Source organism: Haplochromis burtoni, unplaced genomic scaffold, assembly GCF_018398535.1.
Source record: "Haplochromis burtoni strain Fernald_Lab_line unplaced genomic scaffold, NCSU_Asbu1 Contig_478, whole genome shotgun sequence".
NCBI lineage: Eukaryota > Metazoa > Chordata > Actinopteri > Cichliformes > Cichlidae > Haplochromis > Haplochromis burtoni.
The window spans coordinates 264,204-290,074 of NW_024582839.1; the positions used below are offsets into that span (position 1 = coordinate 264,204).

The following is a 25,871-nucleotide window of genomic DNA, read 5'->3' on the forward strand; positions in this document are numbered from 1 at the left end:
ACATTAATATGAATAGACATCTGACTATTTTACAGTAATATATTAAGCAACAAGTGAGCAGTCACTTCTTGAAGTCAGAAGTAGGAAAAATAGAGAGGATGAGTATGTGAGCAACTGGTAAAGTGTAACTGGTTTTGTGGGGTCTTCCTGGTATGCAATAGTTAGTACATACCAAAAGTGGTCCAAGAAAGTAGGGTACGGCAGGATATAGATATGTAATCACAAAAGCGGACTCATGCGTTCTGGTCAAACTGAAGGGCTGCTGTAATACATGCCCTTGAAAACCTTAATAACCTCAGACATCTATAGCCTCAAGTAAATGTCTCCAGGTCACATATATTTACTTGATCCAGTTCATTCATGTTCACTTGATATTGATGCAAACAAAGCTGCAAATTGAAATACCTTTTTCCCCATTTAGTGCAAAATTCACAGACAAATGGAAGGAATAAGTCTTTGACAGAAGACGGATGGAGGAGATGGGGGAAGACTAAGCATAGCCTTGTAAATTAAGAGCACTGGTTTAGTCTACGAAGGGACAAAGCTGAATATCCACTCAGAAAAAACATAATAGGACATGCATGCAAGATGCTTTTTTTAAATTTTTCAATTAAAAGGAGAACATGGTTTCATTGAGCCCAAGCACAGGTGCACCTTCTCCTTGTTCTGGTACACAAAAAAATAAAATAGCTCTGAAAAGGGCTGACCAAAGCCTTCCAAGTTTTAAACAATACTAGAGTATATGTAAAAGAATCACAAGGTTCGTAGTGCGGCACATAAACATTTGTGTTAGATTATAGCACGGCATACATACGACAGATGAGCCTGTTACATCAGTCTGAATATGACTCAGACATGGGCAGATGGAAGAGTGACTGCCCACCTCTCCTCTCCGAGTTAAGATCCCCATTTTTGGTCTTGGTAACACTCATAGACTTTAAGATGTGAGCAACAAGGGTCTTTCTTAAAAATTTAAATGATTTGAAAAAGCAGCCAAGTGAAGATTTTAAAAAGTGACAAACGTAAAAAAGATTAATAACAGCCAAAGCGAGGTAGAGTTTGAGCTATCCTGCACGACCTTATGTTTAGAACTAGCTGGGATTAGTCCATCATCAAAAAGACCGGATTTATAAATATTCATTGGTGGTTTCTTTTAGCTACCAAAAGCTGTGTTGTAACATTTTTTTCGGTAAATTTCAGAGAGATTTCACTCACACCCTATGTTGCAGCAGCAAACCTCAGTGAATGAATTCATGATAATGGCCTAACAGGCGTGTACAAAAGTCAAGGTGTGAGGTCATTTCAAATATTGCACATTATGACTTCAGCATATTGCTTGGAATAGATATGACCGCACATGTCGACAGCTGAAGACCTTGTAAGCTTCATCTTAATCCTAAAAATAGAAAGCCCATGGAAACCAGAAAGTATTTGGTCCATGTTCTTGTAAATATCAATTTGTGGTTAGTGATGCCCACACCCTGAAACACCCAGAGAGCCTATGTAAATATTTGAACTTATGACATAATCATTACTGTTAAACACTAGTAGCACTCTGCTGCTGGCTCAACTTGTTTTCAGTTTCTGGGAAGGTGGCTATGTAAAAATCCCAAGTCTAACCAACCAACATTTTGGCTTTAAAGTTTTAGAGCCTTTTAATGCATTTAGCCCTCAGGTAGCTTAAAGTTATTTTACGCCAGAACTCCAAGAAACAAGCAGGAAAAGAAACACAACAGCATAACACGTATACCATGTATACAAGAAGTGTGAAAACTGTGTGGGTATGTGGAGGCTGCGCTTGATGCACAGCTTCCTCACTCTCCTGTTTTGTTGCACTTGTCAGGACAGGGCAGCTTTCGCAGCAAAATAAGTCGTTAATCAGTCGGCATGCACAAGCTGCTAAGGAAGGTTGGCTAACAAGCTAATAATAGCCTCCCATAAGTCAGTGATGTACCTTTTTATAAAATGTGCAACTTTATTGTTATCCCCATACAATGGAGCTTTTGACCTCTAGTGACGCAGCTAAGCAAGGTTTGTGTGAATTGCTCCCTTTAGTCTTTGTTGTTCAGGGTTTTATTTTTCATGACTCAGTTTGGAACTTTGAAGAATGACTCCATTCAAAGGAATGCCGATTGGTTTACTTATAGTCTGGCTGTGGATGGCAAAAACTTCGTATAATTCCACCTTCTGTTTGATAAATTATCAAAATCACTTGGAGAGGATATACATTACCATTCTCATATTTTAAATTCATGTGATTTGGCTGCTGGTTTTTTAACCTTTAGTGCTGTCTAAGACCTCTTTGGAAGGGTGCCCAAAATTCCTCACACGCACAAACCAGGAAGCGCTCGAATGTGTATCCCACCCAAAATTGCAACGCTGCACTGAAATAACTGATTAAAATCATTTATAAATAAACGTGTTTCAGCTTTTACTGGAATAGGCTGATGGCAGAACCAGATGTGGCACATCTATGAGGAATTGTTTTGTTTTTTTTTTACACCTCTGCTTTTCCCGGTCCCTGGAGTCAGAATGTCTAAAATGATGAAGAGTATTTGGTGGGACATTGAAGAGGTCAGCCTTTGTCCCTCAGTGGAGCCATAAGCAAGCCAGAACTCCCACTAAACCAAAAGAACATATGATAGTATTCAGCAAGCATTAAGGAGGGGGGCCATCACATTTTGCTTCAGTGACCACCTCAGGTAGTTCCTTGTGTATTTTTACTGTGCCTTTATAATAAATAGCAAATTTGATTTATTGGTAGAATTTAATTTAATTTTAATAATAAAGTTTTAAAGTAAATGCACTACAGTAATTCGTGAGCCCTTTAGCATTCTCTGCTTGTGTTGTAGGTATTACTTGTAGAAAGACTTGGAGAAGGCTGCTGTTATCCTGTAGCAAACTTTCCAAGAAATATATAAATTTAAATCTGCAATATGTCTCTCTGAAATAGCAACTGAAACTTGTTTTTGGCAGGTAAATTATCATTCTGCAGCAACTATGTCACTATTTGTGGAGGTCTTTCTGTTTCTAATCTTGCTGATGGTCAGATGTAGCTAGCAACAGGTTTGCCATCTTGCCAGTTTATCACAGTTAATATCCATATTATCACAAATAGTTGGCTTGTAATTGCAAACTTAACTCCATTCAGTTGCAAACTGATAACAGTCACATTCAATGTTGTTGGCATTTTATCTCCATCTTGATGCACCAAAGTCACTTTGAAGGCAGCAACAGGCTGCGAGTTTTCACAGACCTTTTTTCTGGTCTTCAAAGCAACAAATTCAAAGACACCTGGATTGCAAGTTAAAGACAGCTTTCGTTGTTATGATGTTGCACTTTGGCCATGTCGATTTTCTTCATGTTTAAGCTGTTTGAACAGGTGGTTTGATCACCTTTTTGATGTCAACTGTAAAAAGTTTCCTTCAATTTTTTAAGTGTGTGTCAGAGGAGAGGCTGCAGCCCTGTCAGTAATAACACTGCTGATCTCAACATATTCTTCACTGCTGTTTTTTCAACCATTTTCTTACAGAGAGAGCGCCGTCTTGGGCTGAATTGTTTAATAATTTATGCTATCCTGGATGAAAAGCATCACCTTTTGTATTTTGCCTCACTCATATGTCTCTTTTATTGTGCAATAAAAACCTGCCAAAAACAAACAAACAAAAATAATAGCGAGGGGTCACTCAGTCAGTGATTGGTGATTGGTGGAAATAGCTGACCTGTCTACGTGCCCTACACGGCGCCAGGGTGTTGAGCCATTAGTTATATCAAACCCTAGCAGACGGTTTGTTGGAAACATTCATGGTAGTTTTCCTTTTTGGGACCAAATTTATTGCCTTCGTTTATTTTTTGTTTTATCTTCCATTTAATTCTTTTTTTGAGTTTAGTTTTAATTGGCTGCTAAGCACTAAATTATTTAGTTATAGTGAAATTTATCAGACCACCTGTCATAAAAACAAGAAAACAGTAATATTTTAGAACTCAGTCTGCATCGTATACTAAAAATGATATCAAACAACAAGCGGAACTTTTTTTTAATATACCCAAATTTTAGTCGGCACATTGGAATTTGGAATTCGTGCTGCTGTTTTGGGGATTTGCCTCTGGAACAGGTTCGTTTTGCAGCCACAGATACATATAGTTACTTTTTCTCACCGGCTGCTTTAGACTTTGTTGGCTTTGATGAGGAGCAGAGGCAGGACTTGTAATGATATTTAGGCATTTGTAACTTTTATATTTTATCCCACCTTTTGTTTTTATTTATTGTGTATTTATTTAGTTTTGTGTATCAACTTACTGGTTCATAGTTTTCAGGTTTAACTGTAGACTTAAAATAGCCAGCTGCCTAGCAGAGCTCCAAAATTTATTTTTTTCACATGTCAGTTTCTTTGTGTGTGTCTATTTATTCAGGAAGTGTAACGAAGCCAACAGTGTAAATGTGACAAGGTCAGAAGCTTTTGTTATTCATCCAAATACAGGTGGCAGTTCCTTTATGTAGTGCTGCACTGACCCATCACTCTGAGCATCAACCCTGGTGCTGCGTTTACACGCGGCGCTGTCAGAAAGGTCGTGCCCCAAGGTGAAGAAGTCGGGCGTTCTCCATCAGTCCTCGTTGTGACACATTACTAGCGGCACAAGAGCTTTGCCGCACGATGAGGTGCTTAGCAACAACAGAAAATGTGAGCTCCTTGACCTTTTCTTTCTTTTTCTTTGTTTTAAAACGCCTCCCATCTTTTATTCCTTCATGCGTTTTCATTTCCCAGATTAATTTTCTTTTATGGCTCAGCGCCAAAGTAAACTGCATGTTCTTCATCAGAAGTGAGAATTCATCGGAAACACCTTGGCACACTGTCTCATCTCACTGATGATGACACACATTTGGCCTATTAAGTCTTCCCGTATCATATCATAACTAGGTGTGGGACCATATGCAGTGACTAATGCCACAGAATGCCTCTGACGCTGATGAATTGATAATTGTCTGCGCACGATAAACAAACATATTTCTCACTGCATCTGAGTCATCTGTGGCATCATGATGTCATAGCAGACATAGCAGTCAGGGAACATATTTTCTGTGTGCGTGTCATCTTGGTGGTGATGACACTTGAGACCATTTGTTTGATTGTCACTGGTAATTAGTGTAAGGGTTTTTTCTGCTGAAAACATTCAGTATATGCAGTATCGTGGCATTAAAGAAAGGAAGAAAACATAAACCCAACCCCCGCTTTACTGATGTTCTTTACATCCCTACGAGTGTATATATAAATAGATAAGTGCTCATCTTCTATATCAGAAAATGATGAGATTTCACGTGCCTTCTAGAAGGCTTGTAACACTGGTTCATCACCTCTTTCTCAAGTGTGGAAACAAATGTCAGAATTGTATTTAAGGAGATGAAGGCGAGCACCTCGGCATCCATCACAGCCTTAGGAGGGGTGGTGAGAGGGCACACAGCTCACATCCACTCCCCACTGCTGCAGTGACCCCAGTATCACTCCTTGATACCAAAGGTCATGTCCGCCTCCCGTCTCCCTCTGCGAATCCCTGACTCCCCCTCCCCCATAACCACCCACACTGCGTCTCCAAACGAGCATTCCCACCCACCTGCTTGTACCCCCAGCTGAGCATCAGAGGTTTCCAACATTACAGTCTCAGGAGAATACCTCCACCACCCCCAGCACCCTCCCCCTCTTTCTCCTCCGTCCCCGCTCCACTGCTCCACGCCTCCATTGAATTACTTCCATTTGGCCTACTTTCCACCCTCGCTCCCCGTCAAGTTGTGCACCATCTATATGTTATTTTTCTGCAACACCTCCAGATGTTCTTCTTCCTAATCCTTTGTGTTTCTCTCATATGAATCCTGGCGTTGGGCAGCTTTTATTTAAGTCTCAAATCCTTGGCCTTCTCAGCACCTCTCGTAACTTCAATGTGAAATTTTGTCCCTCTACATTACATGTCTGTGCTCATTTGTGAAACTCTGCTTTGGCTTACCCTTGACTTACCAATGACTTCAAAAAGACCCACAATAAATAAACACTGTCTCTGCCTGGCTTTGCCTTCCTTCCTCTCCCTTTATTTCACTAAAGCAATGCACCAAAGCACAAATCAATCATCATAATCTCAGAGAAGCAGAAACAAACAACTGTATTCACAGACTGCAAATCAAATATCCAAGATTCAGTGAATTATTTTCCAATAATCCAATTTGCAAGGCTGTTATAAATGTGCTAATAAGCTCTATAATGTCACATGTTAACGTTCCTATGGTGAGGCACAGTGAGAATATCCCAGATGTTTTGGTCTCTTTTAGCTCAAACTTTGCAAACATTACAGCTGTGTGACCCAGGCAGTAAAGATGAATGGGATTGTCAACAGTTGTTGACAACAGTTGTTTTCATGCAGCTTTGATCAAAAAGTATTTTCTGTAGTCCATGTGAGGTTGGGTATAATTTAGCTCATGTTAGCAAGCCTTGTTTAAAAACCACAAGAGGCATCGAATGTGACCACATTTTATAAAATTGAGACTTCTGTTAATAATGACTGGAGACAGACAAAACTGCCAATATAAATCAAGCACTTCGCAGACAGAGGCAACAGAGGCAGCCTGTTCTCACTCCCATGCCATGAGATACTGTTGGTAGCTCAAAGCGGTTGGTGAGATGGGCTCGCTGCCAATTTCTTACATATGGCCGCTTGTAAACGACCCCTTGGAGTTACTTTTAAACAAACTGGTAAAGTGTCATTTTCCAACACGAAGGTTAATGATGTAAAGAGGCCAACACGTTTTCATCCCGACGTGCTGTATAGTGGAGCTTTTTCAGATGCCTCCTACGTCTCCCCATTACTCACAAGGTGTCCTTTAGCGTCAGTGCTCAGATGCTTTGGCTGCAGTTGCACTGGCCTTTCACATGTAACAGCCCCATTTGCAGATGTATGAAGGCCTCAAACGGAGGCTGGTAGAGGAGAGGTGGTGACATAATTTCCAGAGTTGAGAGTAACCAGCAGAAAAGATTGTGGTTTGCAATGCCACAGTATCAGACAGAATGACAACATTTGACACCCTAAGAAGAGAAATGGCATTAGGATGAGTTGATTGCCAAGGAGTGTTGAAACAACATACGAGTGCTTTCAGAGTCACATCACCTTTAAAGACCAACAAAAGCCATATTTAGATGTGGAATTAGTTTGCATTCACTCCGTGGTTCCGTTTATGCACCATAAAAAAGATCATGGATTTAGTTGGCATGAAGCACTTCACAATATTAACATGTTAAAAGGCAAGTGTTTCCTTTCTACAACAGGCTTGTCCTCCACTTTCATAGGCCATCATGACAACACCATCACCTTTCTGAAAAGGTCTGACATTTCATTTCCACTCACATGACTGGAAGTCACCCGCATGTTGTTTACACCACTCTTTCCACCAGCTCAGTGCTTTTCATATGAAGTAGCAGCAGTAGGAAGTGTTCCTTTTTCTTTTTCTTTTTTTTGCGAATTAATCCAGCTTGAATATGGATGTAATGAGATTGAACACATACAGTAAGGTTGGTTCACTGGGTCAAACTATAAAAAAATTCTAACTTTAAATTGATAAATATCAATAATGCATTGCAAGTGAAAAGAAAAATGAATTTCTTTTTTGTCTTTCTGCATTTTTTTGCTGTGTCACCAGTATAATTGCCATGAACTGCAGTTTACTAAAGGCTGTGTTTTCTGTCACAAAGAAATAACATTTTGTCGGGAACTAACAATTTTATAACTTGATGGTTATTTAGGCCAAAATTCCCATTGGCTTTAAATGAGCATGGGGAGCTGCAGTGGTTTGAATGATCACAAAAATCTGAATAAACTCATTAATTAATGGTGCAGTGAAGCAACACTGGCAGTGAAGCACTATTAATGCAATTAGAATTGTCAGCCCTAGAAAATGTCACAATAACCAACTGCATTATTGTGACACAACTCTAGTCCAAGTAGATGATGTTTTTTTGTTAAAAATTTGGTATACCACAAAATACCATCACCATGTAGTGCGGTGGCAGCTGGCCTATAGATCACTTTGTATTGTGTTGTCATTGTGAACATACTATATGCATTCACGGATTCCTAGAAACACAGCCGTGTGTTTGTCCACATGTGACTTGAGTCACCCTTGTGGCTTTGAGCCCCCGCTTCAATGTAGGCCAGATCATTGCAGTGACATGTTATCAGTGACACGCTATCGGTAACACTTGGCCACAGCCACACATATGACTTGTGTGTCAGAGCTCAAGTGTCTCAGTGGCAAAACTATTGGCCATGTGCCAGTTATCACCTCTGGAAAAGGCAAAGATTTTTAATGAGTACAGAAGATAGAAGAAGATAGAAAGAGAGCACTTGGTGCCACGTAGATGCATACATATAATGTTTTGGAGTCTTGACTGCACTGTTGACCATACTGGTTGTAATATTAAGTTGTATTTCATCCATGGTACTCTGGTGGAAGTATTGATCTAGGGATCTAATTTATTAGTCAACTATACAAGGGGAAAAAAATGAGATGAAAACTAACTAACTCAGATTTCAAGTTAAATTTGACAACCGTTTAATGTCAATGACTCTCTAAACAAAGGCATTCGAAACCATTAGTCATATTCTTCTATAAGAATCATGCCGCTTAACTATTCAGCTCCTCACATTGTGCATTATGAAAATTGCACGTTATCCTTCAAACTGACAAAAATCACACCCCTCTCCATCTGAAAGAGAAACACCAAGGCGTTCCCAGGTCAGTTGGTAGATGTAATCTCTTCACCGTGCCCTGGGTCTACCCTGGGCCTCCTCGCAGTCGGACACACCTGGCTGAAATACAGCCTCGACAGGAGCCAGTTAAGGTATAGTAAGGTCTGGTCGAATAGTCGCGCACATCCTTAAGTTGATCATATAATTATGAGTCAGTAATAGGTGATGCTGTGTTTTCTTTCTTTTGGGGTGGGGACATCATTGGTTAATTCTTTTGTAACATGATGTGCTTGTGATGTTTTTTCAGCTGTGTTTATGATAATTATGGGATTAAACAGACTTAATAAAAAGCCATGATGAATACCACCATAACTGAAACCACAACACTGTTTGGCCTTTTGCACTTTTGACTAAGATTTTGCATTTTTAAGACTTATTTTAAATAGTGGCGACTAAGTGGTCATCCAGGCAGGTTTCTTACGAGGAACTTACTTCTGACAACATTTGGATCACATGTCTCTCTCTCTCTCTCTCTCTCTCTCTCTCTCTCTAGACACTTAATAATCTGGTTTCAACTAACTGCCGTCCTTTTGGTGAACGACAAGTCATTTTGTTCATAGATTTGAGGGTTTTTAGATGTGATGATAGATGTTTCATCCAGTAACGTGTCAAGTAGTTGTCAAAAGTGACTGCCTGCTGCTTTTGTTTGTTATTGTCATGGGATTAAAGTGATTTAAAGAAAGGCCAGAATGAATACCACAGTAACTGAAAATCTCAGCCATATAGCCGAAACTAAACCACATTTGGCCTTTTATATGAGCAGTGGAGACAGACAACAAGTACAGGGAAATACAGCAAGGCAACGAAATACAGTGACTGTCTGGCTGACATTTGCCCTAAACACTCACCTGATGGCCAAGAAATGTACAGTGGGGCAAAAAAGTATTTAGTCAGCCACCGATTGTGCAAGTTCCCCCACTTAAAATGATGACAGAGGTCAGTAATTTGCACCAGAGGTACACTTCAACTGTGAGAGACAGAATGTGAAAAAAAAATCCATGAATCCACATGGTAGGATTTGTAAAGAATTTATACCTAAATTAGGGTGGAAAATAAGTATTTGGTCACCTCAAACAAGGAAAATCTCTGGCTCTCACAGACCTGTAACGTCTTCTGTAAGAAGCTTTTCTGTCCCCCACTCGTTACCTGTATGAATGGCACCTGTTTGAACTCATCATCTGTATAAAAGACACCTGTCCACAGCCTCAAACAGTCAGACTCCAAACTCCGCCGTGGCCAAGACCAAAGAGCTTTCGAAGGACACCAGGAAAAGTATTGTAGACCTGCACCAGACTGGGAAGAGTGAATCTACAATAGGCAAGCAGCTTGGTGTGAAAAAATCAACTGTGGGAGCAATCATCAGAAAATGGAAGACATACAAGACCACTGATAATCTCCCTCGATCTGGGGCTCCACGCAAGATCTCATCCCGTGGGGTCAAAATGATCATGAGAACGGTGAGCAAAGATCCCAGAACCACACGGGGGGACCTGGAGTGGCCTAGCCAGTCTCCAGACCTCAACCCCATAGAAAATCTGTGGCGGGAGTTGAAAGTCCGTGTTGCTCGGCGACAGCCCCAAAATATCACTGCTCTCGAGAAGATCTGCATGGAGGAATGGGCCAAAATACCAGCTACTGTGTGTGCAAACCTGGTAAAGACCTATAGTAAACGTTTGACCTCTGTTATTGCCAACAAAGGTTATGTTACAAAGTATTGAGTTGTATTTTTGTTATTGACCAAATACTTATTTTCCACCCTGATTTACGAATAAATTCTTTACAAATCCTACCATGTGGATTCATGGATTTTTTTTTCACATTCTGTCTCTCACAGTTGAAGTGTACCTCTGGTGCAAATTACTGACCTCTGTCATCATATTAGGTGGGGGAACTTGCACAATCGGTGGCTGACTAAATACTTTTTTGCCCCACTGTACATGCAGATTTTGGTCATCCTATGCTTTGAAGATGTTTATAAGACTATGTTAAATCTAGGACCTCATCAACTACTGACTTTGCTTTTGGGACACTCTTTATAGCACTTCTGGAGTAGCCACTGAATATCCAGGCCAAAATGTCCACGTCTATTTTGCCATTGTTTATGAATCCCAGTAAATTTAAAAAGGCAAAAATAAAAATATTAGACATTAAGTCTGCGCAAACTGCATCACTTGGACTATAAGCGAGCCACTTTAGGAAAACAGGCAGTTTCTAGTACTAAAAGGCTGGTCACTTGTTTATAAATTCAATATATTTATATGTAGCACAGTTCACTGTATTTTTGTGTGTATAAATGATAGATGGATGCTTCAACCAATAACCTGCTAATAATTTACTGAGGCTGACTGCCTGTGAACATCTTTCTACTCAGGAAGGCAACATGTTTTTTCCACTTTGGCGCTGTTGGTATGGAATTGTTGAACTTATTTTAGCCAGCTGATGGTAATAAATTAGTTTTTTTTGTTTGTTTTTTAAGTGCTTGCCCTTTTCTGTAATGAAACGTGGTTTTTAAAAGTCCAAGTTTCTGTTGATTTTTATAATCAGCAATGACAACTTATTAATATCGACACAGCTGAAATTTACAGAATACATTCTGAGGATTGTTTGGGGTTTTTTTCTGCTGGTACTCGCTGATTTGTTATAAAATGTACTGGCAAGTACTACTGGGCAGATTACAATTTGTGACCGCACCCTTCATACTAACAGTCTCCACACACTAAGAGGCACGCTCATATTCTTCAGGTTGCAAACACACCCCGTGCACAGAGCCTTTGTGACTGTGGCAACAGAGAAATGTTTAGGTGTGTTTGGGTGCTGTTTTACCAAGTTGGTTCCAGGTGGAGCATGTGTGTTCTGTAATCTTCCGACTATTGTCCTCACATCAAAATTGAGCCCTGGCACGAGGTACAGCTATGCAGTGACACAAGGTTGCCTGGTTAATTATCTACCTGCCTGAGTTACTGAATGACATGAGTGCTTTTTGAAATGGAGGGTTTGAAAATGGCCTAAAACAGATGAGATTTTCCAAGAGAACGTTAGGCCTTCTTGGACATGCCACTTTAGTGCTTTCTCTTGCATGCTCTGTTGCTGAGGTGGAGGGAGTGGGATCATCATGGTGCCTGCAGTACAGACAGCAGCACCACATCATTAGGAACAATATCCTCAACTCTTTCTCAATCAGAACATTTCATGTCATGCAAAGAGACATTTTGGCAGCTACCACCTTGACCCTGTGATTTGCTCCCTCGAGGAGTGATGACGTAAGTTGCTGTCAAACATATGAAAAGCCTGACACAAACACATAACACAGTATGTCAGGCATTCATTCATTACATTCTGCTGAAGGACTCCAACTATTATTTAACATGTTATGCTGGTCAGTGCATTTTGTTTCTGTTTTGCTGAAATTGCTTGACATTGATGGCTCTCAACACTTCTTAAAAGAGCACAATGAAATGTATTTGCTGTAGAATGAAAGCAATTTCCACCAAAGATAAGGAAATAATAACTCCTGAATAAGGACATGCTTTCCAACACTCTGTTTTTCTTGTGTTTCTTTTCATTTGGATTCATTATTTAGGGCTAGCATTTTTCTCACACACCCAAACTTACAGCGCAGCATTCAGGAGCATAGCATGACCAATATGAAGATATAATTGGCAGCAATGTAAGACAACTTTACACTCCATCTAAAATGATATTATTCGACATCTCACCAACCACTCTGGTAATTCAGTAATACCCAAGGTTTAATATTCAGCTTCAAAGATTGGATTTAGTCACACTACCTTGATAGAAACCAGTATGACAATCCTGTATGAAAGTCAGTGTGGAGTGACTCCCACATTAGAGTGAACTCTTTTTTTTTTTTAACTATTCTCGTCTCGGGGGCATGAAGTACTACTGCTTAGTACAAAGATACTGGTGTCTAAAAGATGAGCATGATGTGACCTTTAGCATCTGTGTCTTTATGCTCTGACCACAGCAATATTGAATGCTGAAAGTAAACTATTGTATCTGAAAAATTGACACATAAATCACAAGACTCAACCACTGCTCCTTTGAGCTTTGCATTTAGTTGAACTATGTGTTCATTTTCTGTTTAATTTAGCTTTCATTCGCCTTTTGGTTAGGTTTGGGCAACCAAAATTACTTCAGGAACTGACTGAGGTTTGGGTTAAAACATGCATGTTCACAACATTAACACTGGTTACTGAAAGAAATATTTGGGACAAAACAGCAATATTTCATGTCGCGTTATTAAGAATGGACTTTTTTCTTCTTCTTTCTGGACTGTTTTTATGGTAAAATACATGCCTCTTAACAGACCTATTAAACTTTAGTACTTGGATGACACTTTTCTCTAAAATCCTGCTTATCCTTGTCAGAGTTAGGGTAGCTAGAGCTTATCTCCGCTACCATAGGTCGAGAGGTTCAGGGTACACCCTGGACAAACACAGAGAAACCATCCACACTCACACTTATGGGCAATTTAGAATAACCAGTTAACCTTACCCCACTAATTGCATGTCTTTGAACTGTAAACTCCACGCAGACGGTGGAGTCAAACTTGGGACTTACCACACCTCTGTCCTGCCCTAGCATAAAAAAAAACGAAGCATAAAAACACCATATCAAAAGCAATCAGTATGCAGAACTGTTTACCTATAGCAGATATAAAATTTGATCCAATTTCTTTTGTTGAATCTATGAAAAATGCCAAAGACTGTCTGTCTGCCAACAAGGTAACTCCTAAAAACTCTCGGCTAAAAATTTGGCATATTTCAATGAACCATTTGACAAAATTGGACAAGTGGAGGACAAATTAAGTTAATAAACAGTATCTGGAAGTCTTTAAAAAAAGCAAAGAAAAATGTATCTACTGTTCAACGAAGCCTCATCAGAAATGGGCTCAGTGGAAATGTGGCTCCCAAGAACAGATTTATAAGCAAAGGAAACGTAGGCTGTATTATGACAAATAACATAAGAATTATGCTGAAAGTCAGTGGCAACGGGTATTATGAAATGATGAATCAAAATTTCAAAATTTTGGTTGAAACCATTGTCAACAGAAGGTCAGAAGAGAGGTACAATAGTGAGTGCCTACTGCCATTTGTAAAAGAAAGTTAAATTGATGGAATTATTAATGAATTACGAATGCAGAATAATACAGGCAGACTTAGATCCACCGTGTAATTCCATCTGGAAAGTGTCTGATTGGCAATGGCTTCATTTTTTTTGCATCACTATCATCCCTAATAAATTATCAGTGCAGTAAAAGCATACCTGGATAACAGAAAAAAACACACACACAATAGAACACTAGTTCATGGATTGGCCTCCCCAAACCTCGGAATTCAACATTATTGAAGCAGTCTGGCATATCCTTTACAGAAAGTGAAATAAAAGGCAGCCAACAATCCCAAGAAGAACTTTGAATCTCCTTCAAGAATCCTGGAGAGAAATTACAATAAAGTTTGCCTAAGAGAGTTTGGTAGCTATACCAAATATTAATCTCTTTGAGCTCCTTAAATTGCTCCAACTCTGTTTTTGCTTAATATTGTATTTTCATGTATGTTTGCAGATAATTCAATAAGTCACTGCACCTATTTCCCATTCTCCTAGCAAAATATAAATAAATAAATAAGGGGCGGTTCAATACTTTTGCTCAACACTGTGTACAGGGATGAAGCACTGTGTCCAGCATGTCTACAGGGGCACTCAAAGCCTAGAAGCTGGACACGTCCTCACACAACAACCCTGCTGTCAGTCAAGCCGGCCCATTACGTTGGGCATGACATTTAAAGTTGGGCGAAGAAGATGGACAAAGTGCCCTTACCTCCTCCGTTTGAGCCCTGCAGTTGAGCCCCTGTGCAGCATTCGCGGATGAGTGTGTTTGTGTGTGTGACTTTGGTCAGACTTGGTCTGGCATAAGGACAGCTGTCACATTTCCAACCTGTCACATGCGACACAGAGGAGATGCCAGAGGCCAGGGCATCGGGGAGCACAAGGACGGACACAAGGAAAAGCGCGTTTGTGTGTGCATTTATGTCTGAAAGAGTAACGAGCATGGAAGATGTGTAGTTGTGGCCACGTGAAAGAGCTTGACTTGGAGGCACCCTCTAACCTTGATGTCCACACAAATGTACGTGCTCTTCACCCTCTTTCTTAAAACTAGTCCTTGAGCTCTTGAGTCATATTCTCTGAGGGCACGTAGTAAATACTGGGCACAACGTAGAACTGCAACTGCTGCAGGATGCCCTCCCTGTCTTGCAGTCCTCCGAGTGAGGCCATTTCAGTGCTCATTACTTACTGATGAAGAAGCCTCTTCATTAAGGTTCTGCCTGTGGCTTGTGGAGGAAAGGCTTTTTTTGTTTCTTCTCAACTAACTCTTTACATAAGCAAGCAGCAGCTGCCCTCAAGTGTATTTGGTTAAAAGGGAGAAACATTAATGGCCATTTGGGGCCTTTTATTTCATTACAGAGGGAAATGCTCTTCTGTTTTAATTTAAGTAATGGTTTCAAGGCAAGCAGGTTAAAAGGTCAACTTTTGTTCTCATTGGGATAGTTTTGAGAGAAGAAAGGAGTTTTTAAATTACCACTGCACTGCAAGCACATCCCTTCTGTGTATTCCATAACCAAAACCAGCTGTCAAGTAAATCATTTGTATTGCCTCTCTACGCTTTAATTTACTTTAAACACCCCACTTAAGAACAAACTTTTTTTCCCCAGAAAATTGCATCATGAAATTTGAGTTCAAGTTCAAGCTTTAGATAAACATCTTTGTCTCTTTCTCCGTACTCTTGAAATTTTTTTATATCTTTTAATACTCAGGAGTCTGGCCACTTGAATCTACAGCTCATGGGACTTCAGGGATCATGAAAGTGGAGATTAAAAAAAAGAAAAAATTAGGTTACACTGTTGTCGGTTTGCAATACTTGGACAGTTCTAAGAGTCAAAAATAGCATCTTTCCCACAAGCAGCATTCACTCACAAAGACAGCAAGATCTGACATCTTTTTTCTCTAAGTTATCCAAATGTTTAACCTCTCAGTCAGCTGCAATTTAGTTTAAGTTGCACGATTAATCAATTGGTTCTTAACTCTCACCGATTGCCAGGCAGTGAGTAGAGTAGAGTAGAGTAGAAGTCTATCGAATTTGTGGATTCCTTCACTAAAAACATATTTGATGACTTATGATGATAACATCCATACTAAATTAAGATTGTCTAGATTATGACATGAAGACATTTGCTTTGGCTTGATTGATTTCACTTGGTTTGGATTCATTTAGTCTTGTCTGTTGCAGAGGAGAACTCTGCAACTAGGGGTTTTTGAGCTTGTTCCATTGCTTAAAATTCTGGGATTTGGGGAGTTTTGCTAGGTCAATGCTTTAGTGCTCTTTTTGATGTTAGCCAGCTTCCTTGTGAGCCGTGTTTTATGCTTTGGTGGGGTAAAGTATCCTGTTGCAATGATGATCAATCTTATCCACTTCACCTATAACGGGGCGCACTCATAGCAGTGTTTTTACTGCATATATAAGTTTTTGTCTCCAAATCTCCCAAAAGACAGGTTTTATCCAACCACAAAGGAAAACCCACTTCCCCATTCCAGTGTTTTTACAAAAAGACCTTTTCCTTATTTAGTTAATGATGTATCCAATTTTTTGAAATGAAAGTAAAACACACTTTTACTTAGAAGACTCTTGGACTTTACCATATGTATCCTAATCATTCTTACTATTGGTTGTCAGCCTCCAAAGCCCAGTATTTGGCCAGGAGAGGACCTATGTAAGATGTAATGTGGCAACAAAAAAAAACATGGCTTGTCAATAAAGTTCATCAACCTGTGGTGATGAAATTCACCAGTCTCTCAACTTCATGTCATTGTTTACTGGTGCAACAATGACACAAAGTTGAGAGCAAGTTGTTCAACTCTCAGCTACGAGACAAACCCCAGGTTAGGAAGCAGTTGTCCACTACATGATAATGGGAAATAAGTAAATCTTTATACATGATAGAGGCATTTGTGATTCTGATATTCGGGCCTTTGTTAAGACTTAAAAACGGCGTCACATAGCTACTAGGAAGCATTGAGATTCTTAGTCTTGGAGGAAAAGTTTAAACTTGGATCAGACTTGGATGACACTACTTACTTTTCAGTTTTACAAACAAAAGTGAGGTTGTAAAATAATCGCGCAAAAGTTTGATGTGCAGTTATACTTACCTAAACAAGACAAAACAACTATTTTTATCTGTGTAGTCCAGTTCTTTTGCACAGCACATTAATTTAGAATGGCAATAGCTAAAAGTTAAAGGGTCTGCCTTTAGTTTGTTTGTTTCACTGATGCAATATGACTTGTGACAGCTCCTCGCTGTCTTCTGGGACGAGATCAGTCTGATTCATTCCGCAAAAAGGCTCTCCCTTCAACGGCGCCCTTGGTCTGACCGAATCGAGGGATGGTCCACTGCAGCCCATGCAGAGCTGGCCCATGCTCCCCTCCTAGCCCTCTCCACCTTCCTGTTGGTTCTCATCCGTCTGTTTACTCTCTCCCAGTCCGAAGGAAGCATCCATTAAATCACCTTTAAAGATGAGAACGGGACTTGACAGCTACAAACTGGAGCAAAACAATCTTTTCCCAAACCCCACGCCCACCCCAGCCCCACATCTCCACGCCTGTTCCTATCTGTCCCATATTGTCAGCGGCAGAAGCCGCGAGCGCTGCTGAGAGACAGAGAGCAGCTCTTGTTTACTGATGCACACTATATTGATGTGAGCTGATTCCATCAGGCAACACGTTTGGATGCCACACACCCTGTCGTCTTTCTCTGCCTCCTTTCGACGTCTTATGTCTTTACCCCCTAATGTATCTGCTGCGACAACACACTGCGTGACAGTCAGTGTAGCTTCAGCCATTGTAGTGACCAATAAATACATGTGTTACTATATAAATGTACTGCAGAGTAAAGAGCTGCATTAATAGCCCTTTTTATTTTATTTGCCTTTTCTTTGCCTTTTGGTCCTCTGACATTTTTCTTACTCTCGAGGCTGTAATTATTTATTATTGATTTTATTGTTTTTGATTAATTTGATTGTTTTTTTTTTTCTTTAATTAAGCAAATGATTAAAAATCATTCGATTACATGGTGAGAAATTAATTCCACTCCACTTAAGGAGAAAATGTTCAGTGAAGGAGTTTATTTTTCTCAAACCAGAGGTCATTTTTGGTTTTGTTATCAAAGCGTGCGTGATTATTTAATAAGCCTGATTACATTAGAGGCTGCTTTGCTGCAAACTGGTTGCACTGCGCCTCTGTCCATCATGTATGGTGGTTAGATTTCCTCTCACCACGGCGGGCAGCGATTATAACAAATGGATGAGTTCAAACCATCTGTAAGACATTTGATTAACGCTGCTGAGCCTTCATGGAGAGAGATAGGGAGTCGAGAATGGTGTTTGATGTGGAATTGCACTAATGACAGTGCTCGGGAAGTAGCCATGCTCTAGGAAAAACATCACAGAATGAGAAATTAGAACCTCAGAGAGACGGATGAGGTTTGCAGCGAGCAGCTCCGGGTGGCCTCTGCATCCATCTCACACATGATTTGATTGGTGCTCCCAGTCATCAGCTCAGCCTCATGGTGCAGCTGTTGAAGTTAATGTGGCATGAAACAAAACAGATGTTTCTTCTGGTGTCTTCCCTCCTCGCCTTTCCATCTACTTTGATATTTTTGAGGCTTGTGCACTTGTTGTGAAATGTATCATCCAAAACATGGAACTGTTTGCTTCTCAATCTGAACTCTTTCGAACCTCTTATCAAATCCGTCACTTGCTACCTTTTGGAAATTTGACACTGCACATGTTATAAATAACTCAAGTGGTTTGAGGTAGATGTAGTGTTATTTTCTGTTTAGCTACTTGTATGTGTACATGCGATGCAACAAAAGCGACAAGGTTATCGTATGAACGGTGGCAGATGTATTGATTAAAATGGAAGTGTGTCTGCTATTAGAGTGACGAGAGCTTTCTGTAAAGAAAAGGCGTAGGAGTCTGCAGATATGCTAGCAGGTGTTCAAGGCTATACTCACGCACAAAAGCACAAGCAAATACATCCTATAGTTCAGTAGGTTTGTTTACTATCTTACTTTCAAGAGTGAGTATGCTAACATTTCCATCATATCCTAAGAAATCATTTCATCCATTGTTGGATGTGCTATATATGTATAAAAAAATACAGGTAAATTGGGGAAATTATGGCCATTTTTCAATTATATACGTGCCTCATAGTTGTGGTAAACTTGCCAGATAAAGTTTCCATTGGACTTTATTTTTATTTTATCTTTTTATTTATTTGTGGCAAGTTCCACTCAAGACTTTTTGACAGCTGTGGCAAGGTTCTCCTCATTGTTAAAGCGGCATCTCATCTCATTGTTCCACACACGTTTTACCGGTCCAACTCCTGGTAGTTGGCAGGTACCAGGTAGTTATATTGTGATTGTGGCCTGTCTGATGCTATCAGGTGCCAGTAAAAACAAGAGAAATATATACGGTATATATTAAGACAAGAAGAGTTTTATAAACTCTTGCCAAATCAAATATTAAAAGAAATATAATTATCTTTAGGTGTACCCCCCACTTTTTTTAAACACATGTTTAAACAAATATCAGTCACATTGGCAACTTCTTTGACACCTTTTGCTTCAATTTATTTGGAACTGAATGCTGACATTAGCATTTTTGTTCTTTAAGTTTTGAGCAGTGTTTGTGGTACAGTGAAGCTCGTTGTCCTGTTCGGGGAGATGCGTTTATCAGAGGTGGCCATGCTTGACCAGAAACAATGATTGGGTTGGTGATATCATTACCATGAATTTAGGTAACATGTTAAGGGAAGCAAACGTCTCAAGGTTTTTTCTCCATAGAGGAATATTTGGATAAGTCCAAAGTTGTGCTAACACCAGATGGTTTTTGTTCATTTGGGTTGTCTTTATTTCCATTTGCTCCTCCTGCTGCAAAAAATAATTAATTTCTTCTTTAACATTGTTGATGTTGTACTTTTTTCTTTTAAAAGTACATAGCAACTGGAGAATAATGATTTGGTTAGCCATCTTTGATTGATGAGAACCTCGACCAGTTTACCATCTGAATTTGAGACTATGGCACAAGTTTCATTTAATCTCTGACTGACTTTAATGATCTGATTAGTTCATGTGTTTTAATAACTCTGAATGCCTTCATAGTCCATATTTTATTTTTTTTATTTATTGTTTGTTTATTTACTAAACCAATCTGGCTTCTTCTATCTAAGGACACAGCACTGGACCCTGGAGAAGATGTGGCCCTTCTCTCAGTGAGCTTTGAGGATGCTGAGGCAACCCAAGTCTTTCCTAAACTGTACCTGTCCCCCAGCATCGAACAGTAAGTGACACTTACCATGTATGGCCATATATAATGTGTGTTCATAGTGATGGCAAGATCAGGAGGGGAAATTAAAAAACATTACCTTAATTTCACTCTAAAAATCAACTTTCTCAACAAACAATCGACCAAAAACAACTCTTGCCACTTACTTATGTGTTTCTAGTGCTTCCAGTGGAGACTTTAAAGTAAAAAGTTTTCCAGTAACTAACTTTTAAAAGCAGCGCACAGCTAAAGGTGATGTGGCCCAGCTCTGCAGATGCAGGAGATAATCTCTGGATTCGAGTCAGTGTGCTGTGAATCTAGCGACTTATTATGTCACTGTGAATAGTCATACATCCCAGTGTCTGGACTCATCAGACGCTTTTTCAAAAACAATAAGAGAAGAACTAAAAAAAATGAGATTGATGACACACGGAGTCTGAGCTGAGGGATGACTGGATGTCTGCAGACATCTGGAGTGTTAACTGTGCGAGTGTGTGTGTGCATGTGTGTGTGTGTGTGTGTGTGTGTGTGTGTGTGTGTGCGCCTGCGCTCGAATGTTTTCTGAGTCTGTGGGCACTGTGTGGGTATCGCTGCAGTGGGCTTCTTTGTTTAACTTTTTTTTTGTCTTGCTAGATTCAGTGTATGTGTTTGTGTGCATTTGTCACTTTCTATTTGGATGTGTGTGTTTGTGCAGATGCGTGTTTGTGTGTGTGTTTGGATGCATGCATGCATGTATGTGGGTCTTCATATCTCAAATATATGTCTGTTTTCATGTATTTGAGTGCCCGGGCTTTGCTCAGAACACAATCTCTGTGTAAGTGTGGATGTAGATCTGTGTGTGTGTGCGTGCGCGTGTGTGAATGAGAGAGCGAGAGAGAGAGAGAGAGAGCGAGCCAGGTATGGGCCCATTCTGACCTCAGGGCCCCACAGTCTGGGCTTCCGTGCTCAGAATAATCTCGAGCTGATGTTTATTTACAAGCACACGCCCCGTCGCACCAGGTTAAGAGGCCTCTGCTCCCTCCCCCATCACCACCGCCGCCACCACCACCCGTTCTCGCTCTTGCCCTTTCTTTCTTTTCCTCTCTCTCTCTCTCTGTCTCTCGTTCTCTTGTCTCAACATGTTTTTTTTTTCCACTCTCATCTGTGGCTTCTCTGTCTTGTTCTGCCCTTTAGTTTCTTTATCTGCTATTATTAAATTGTACCTTTCCTTTTGGTGCTTTAAAGATCTTGGAAAGAAAAGCAACTGGACTTGTGTCAGTTTCTTGAAGGCCTCTCACCATCTGAGAAGCTTCTAAGACCAAATGGTGGAGAGTCCCAGGTATTTAAGCCCTAGTGGGAGTTGTCTCTTAATAGGGCTGCTGACCCATTATTGTTCATGTGCCTCATCACACGAGCCAAGGTGTGGGTCATTAACAGCAGAGGTTTCAGGTGAAACCATTGTCAGACCTTGCCGCACCCTATCATGTGAGCCATTGAGATCAACTGACATGAGATGTGAGTGGGCGTTAAGGCACCTGTGAAGGGATCTCAACCGGTGCCAAATCGGTACTTTTGAAACTGTGCCGGTGCTCAAACCGGTGCTTAAAGAATGGAGAACACAAAATTGGTCCAAAAACCTCTCATGTTCAGCTGTTTTTTTGTAAAAAGATAACAATGTTAGCCTTTTCTGCAGCTATGGGGCATATATGGTATCACTCTTGGCTGGAAGCAGTGCTTAAACAATGGAAAAAACACAAACTTTGTCCAAAAACCTCTCATGTTTAGCTGTTTTCCACTTTTTCTTTGGTCATTTTAGCCTTTTTGGCCAGGGTGAAGGGAGTATCTGCCATCAAACAAGAGGACAGCCGCATGTAGCTATGATGATGTTTGCTAGTTCACCTTACATGCATTAATGTAATAACGTGGTTAGCCTACTCAACGTAAATTACACACGAACAACATTAAGCTACTCACGCAGAGAAGAACGGCTGCTGCTGCCATCATCATCCGTCATCATTTCTGCTACACTGGCAGGGCTAGGGGCCAGGACTCTCCTCTTCGTGTTTTTGGGGGATGTTGCATAACAGGCAACCCACCCGCAGTAGATGTGCTCGGTGTGAGGTCTCGCAGCAAGCTATCAAATACGGCGCATTTCTGGGCTTTTAAAAAAAACGCTATGCGTCGCCAGGTGTTTCATCGGATTTGAGGTGTTACCTCCTTTGACAGTATCACAGTATCAGCTTAAAGCACTTGTTGCAGGCTGCTGAGTTTGCATATTTTGCTGTGAAGTACAGCCAGACTTTTGACCGCTTCGCCTTGGACATTTTTAATCTGTAGCTCTGCTCTAACAGAACGTACGTACCTGGCCCCGCCTACTATCCTCGGAAACGTAAAATGATTGGCTAGAAGTGTATCACAGCTCAGGAAAAAAAAGCACCGAAATAAAGCACCGAAATGTGCGCTGCTTTTCGGTCTGGTTACTACCGTTTATGTCAGAACCGGTGCCATCATGGCACCGGACACCGGTACCCATCCCTAGTCATAAGCTGCTCCCTCTGTTCAAGGATTCCATGTTCACAGTGGACATAGATGGCTTCTTTCACTCCTCTTTCCCGATTATTCCAAGTTTGTGTTTGAGAGTGGTGAGAGTCAAAGAGATAAATGTGTGCGTGTTGGCTTGGGGTAAACTTCAAAGTGGAGGCTTCTACTTCTTGGGTTTTGATTTTGACCCAGGTGTCATCCACATATCTGTACCAGTGGCTAGGTGCTGTCCCTTCAAAAGACCCAAGAGCCTTACTTTGCACTTCCTCCAAGTAAAGATTGGCTACAGTGGGTGACACTGGGGAGCCCGTGGCACATCCATGTTTTTGTCTATAGAAACCCTTGTTTTATTTATATATTGTGTAGCGGTAAGGCAGATCAGAACAGTGTGCAGATCCGATCGAGGGTAAGACTGGTTCTGTTTTATAAGGAGCTGTCTTGCTGTAGTTGTTTTCTGACAGTCTCCACTGCCTCAGTTGTAGGTATGCAAGCGAAGAATGAAACCACATGAAAGGACACGATTGTTTCATTTAGATCCAGTGTAAGCTTCTGGACCTTGTTGGTGAAGTCAGTGGAGTTTTTGATGTGATGAGGTGTGTTCCCCACAACGTCCTTAGATTGCCATGACTGGATGACTGAGAACCTACACAGACATACTTTTAGTGCTTTCAATTTCACTTTTACACATTCTCCTTCTCATGCTAGAAGACTGCTTTTCTTTCACTTTGTAACTCAGTCACTAAAGACAATACATGTTGACACTCTGTTTTCCAGTATGCTGAAAAGAGCAGCGCACAACCAAAGGTGTCCTTTGCTGTGCTCCTTTTGTCATATCGGCTGCATAGTCATAACTTACTGATCACATTACATACAATGACTCAGGTACTTGATCATATTACATACAATGACTCTGGTACAAATACAATGAACTCAGCACGTGAAATGTAACTCTATAGCCCTCAAAGACGTCAATATTTTATAATAATAATTATTAATAATAATAATGATTGTAGTGTATGTATGTTTTTTTCTGAACCCCTCCCTAGTTCAAGCTGGAGGAAACTGTCCTACAAATTAAATGGGGTATCAGAATCAGAATCAGAATACTTTATTCATCCCGAGGGAAATTAGATTCATCTCTATATGGTGACTAGTTGAAATATTTACTTGAAATAAAACGTGTGCATTTGTATACAGAAACTACGTGATCGATGGGGATTCTTGAACCTTTGCCATTTTTATAAATGTGTTTACACTGTAACAATCACTCAATCATAAAGTACAGACTTTACACGTACATTTTAACAACCACAACAGGGTTTAACTTTTAAACATTGGCCACCTTTGCCATTCTGCACCATTAACTGAGGGTAAAAGACAGAGTGCTGTGGATGGCAGAAGGAGGAGAATATTTCAGAACATTTCATTCAAAGAACCACGATTGACATAACTGCTGTGGCCATTAATAGCCTTGAGGAAAAGTATTGCCTTGCCTTTTTAGTCATGTCCTTCCTCATTTCTGTATTTACAATTAAAAGCCCCTTATTAACTATTGATGTTAATGTTAAGGATTAAATTGTGGGACCTAAAAAATGCTATTTAGGCTTATGATTTGTAGGTTGGTAGATGAAAGTTTACAAATGACTAAAAACGTATGTATAGCAATCAGTGTAAATAGCTGTCGATATTATGAGCTGTACTACATTCACAATGGGCAAATTGAAACTGTTAGAAATTAAATATGTTTTCTTTAAAATTCTCAATTGTAACTGTACCAATTTAGATGCAGACGTAGCAAAAAACACCCATAGTGTATTTATTTTAAAGCAGAAATGTTGCATGTATACTTGAATAAACTGTTGGGCCACCATATGTCATACAAAGGGCTTCAGTGCACTTTGGCATTGATTATCTAATCTTTTACTCCACAGGAGGGGTGAACACCATTGTTCCAAAGATGTTTCCTCATTTTATTGTTTTGGTGATGGAAAACACTGTCTTTAGCCCTAAAACTCCCACAGTTGTTCAGTTGAGTCGAGATTTGGTGACTTTGAAGGCCACAGCATGTGATTCACGTAACATTTTCCTTATCATAAAAAGATATTGTCACTGTGGAAGAGACCACTGGCATCAGAATAGAAATGTTTTACTGGATAAAGGTGATTACTCTGAATTCTGTTTTTTTTTTTTTTAATGTACCACTAGTCTGTATGCAAGCAATAATAGAGAGAGCAACATCTTTGCAAAGAAAGAACTACCCTAACCTTGATGAAGTACTCTTTCATAGTGGTTGATTAATGATTTTATACAGTCGATGAAGCACTGAACAGAAACGCAAGTCTTTTTAATTCCTCTGTGTTCCTGACCAGATTCAATCACCTTGTTTTTAAAAGGATTTTTGTTTTGATTGACACTCCTCTGCACAGAAAATCCACTTGGTTGAAGAGGCTTTCATCAGGAGTGCTGTTGTGTTGTTCAAATCGTTTCTGTTGCATATGTCTGCCTGTTTATGATCAAGCCCTGCGTGTGAGAGAAAAACTGACCTTTCCGCTCCCTCCAGACCAGACTGAAGCTTTTGCAGTGCTGTTGGAGGCTCTCCTCCTCTGCCAGTTGCATGAGGAGAGCAGACAGGAGGTGGCTAAAGGCAGAAGGATGGGAAGCATAAAGTGGGGAGTTCTGGCACAGGGGGGATGGAGAAGGGCTGTTGTCGGCACAACAGTAGGGTGGTAGATAAAGATGCTATAAAACAAACCCTGCTTGCGAGATAAAATGCCGAGGCTTAACAGTACCGCATAAAGCCAAACTCTCATTTATCATCCCTCTTCCACAACTTAATGCTGCCTCTTTGTCTTGAGATATTTGCACATATGCATATCAAGGCCATCCATGAATATGCTCTGCTACATGGTTTTGTGCACCTTTTTTGTCAGCTGTGTGGGAGTGTGTTAATTCATGACCCAGGGCGAAAATGTCTTCTTCACCGTTGTTTGAAGACAACCAACTGTACGTGTGTACGAGTTTGTGTATCAGTGCATTTGTGTTGCACTCATCCTGGATGCTACTTAATTTAGCATGCAGATGTGTGAGAGCCAGCCTATTTGCTGTACGTGTTATTATGCAGATCTGTTACCCTTGTTAGTTTCTCTCCATGTCCTCTCTGACCCTTG

General features: G+C 40.3%; 1 protein-coding gene across 1 annotated transcript in view; it reads left to right on the plus strand.

The window, feature by feature from the left end:
* Window positions 1-25,871, plus strand: part of babam2 (BRISC and BRCA1 A complex member 2) — a 125,713-nt gene that overhangs the window by 69,174 nt on the left and 30,668 nt on the right. Inside the window, exon 7 of the mRNA XM_005946261.3 lies at window positions 20,090-20,199. Within this exon, the coding sequence (XP_005946323.1) occupies window positions 20,090-20,199 (110 nt within the window). The remainder of the gene's footprint in view (window positions 1-20,089; window positions 20,200-25,871) is intronic.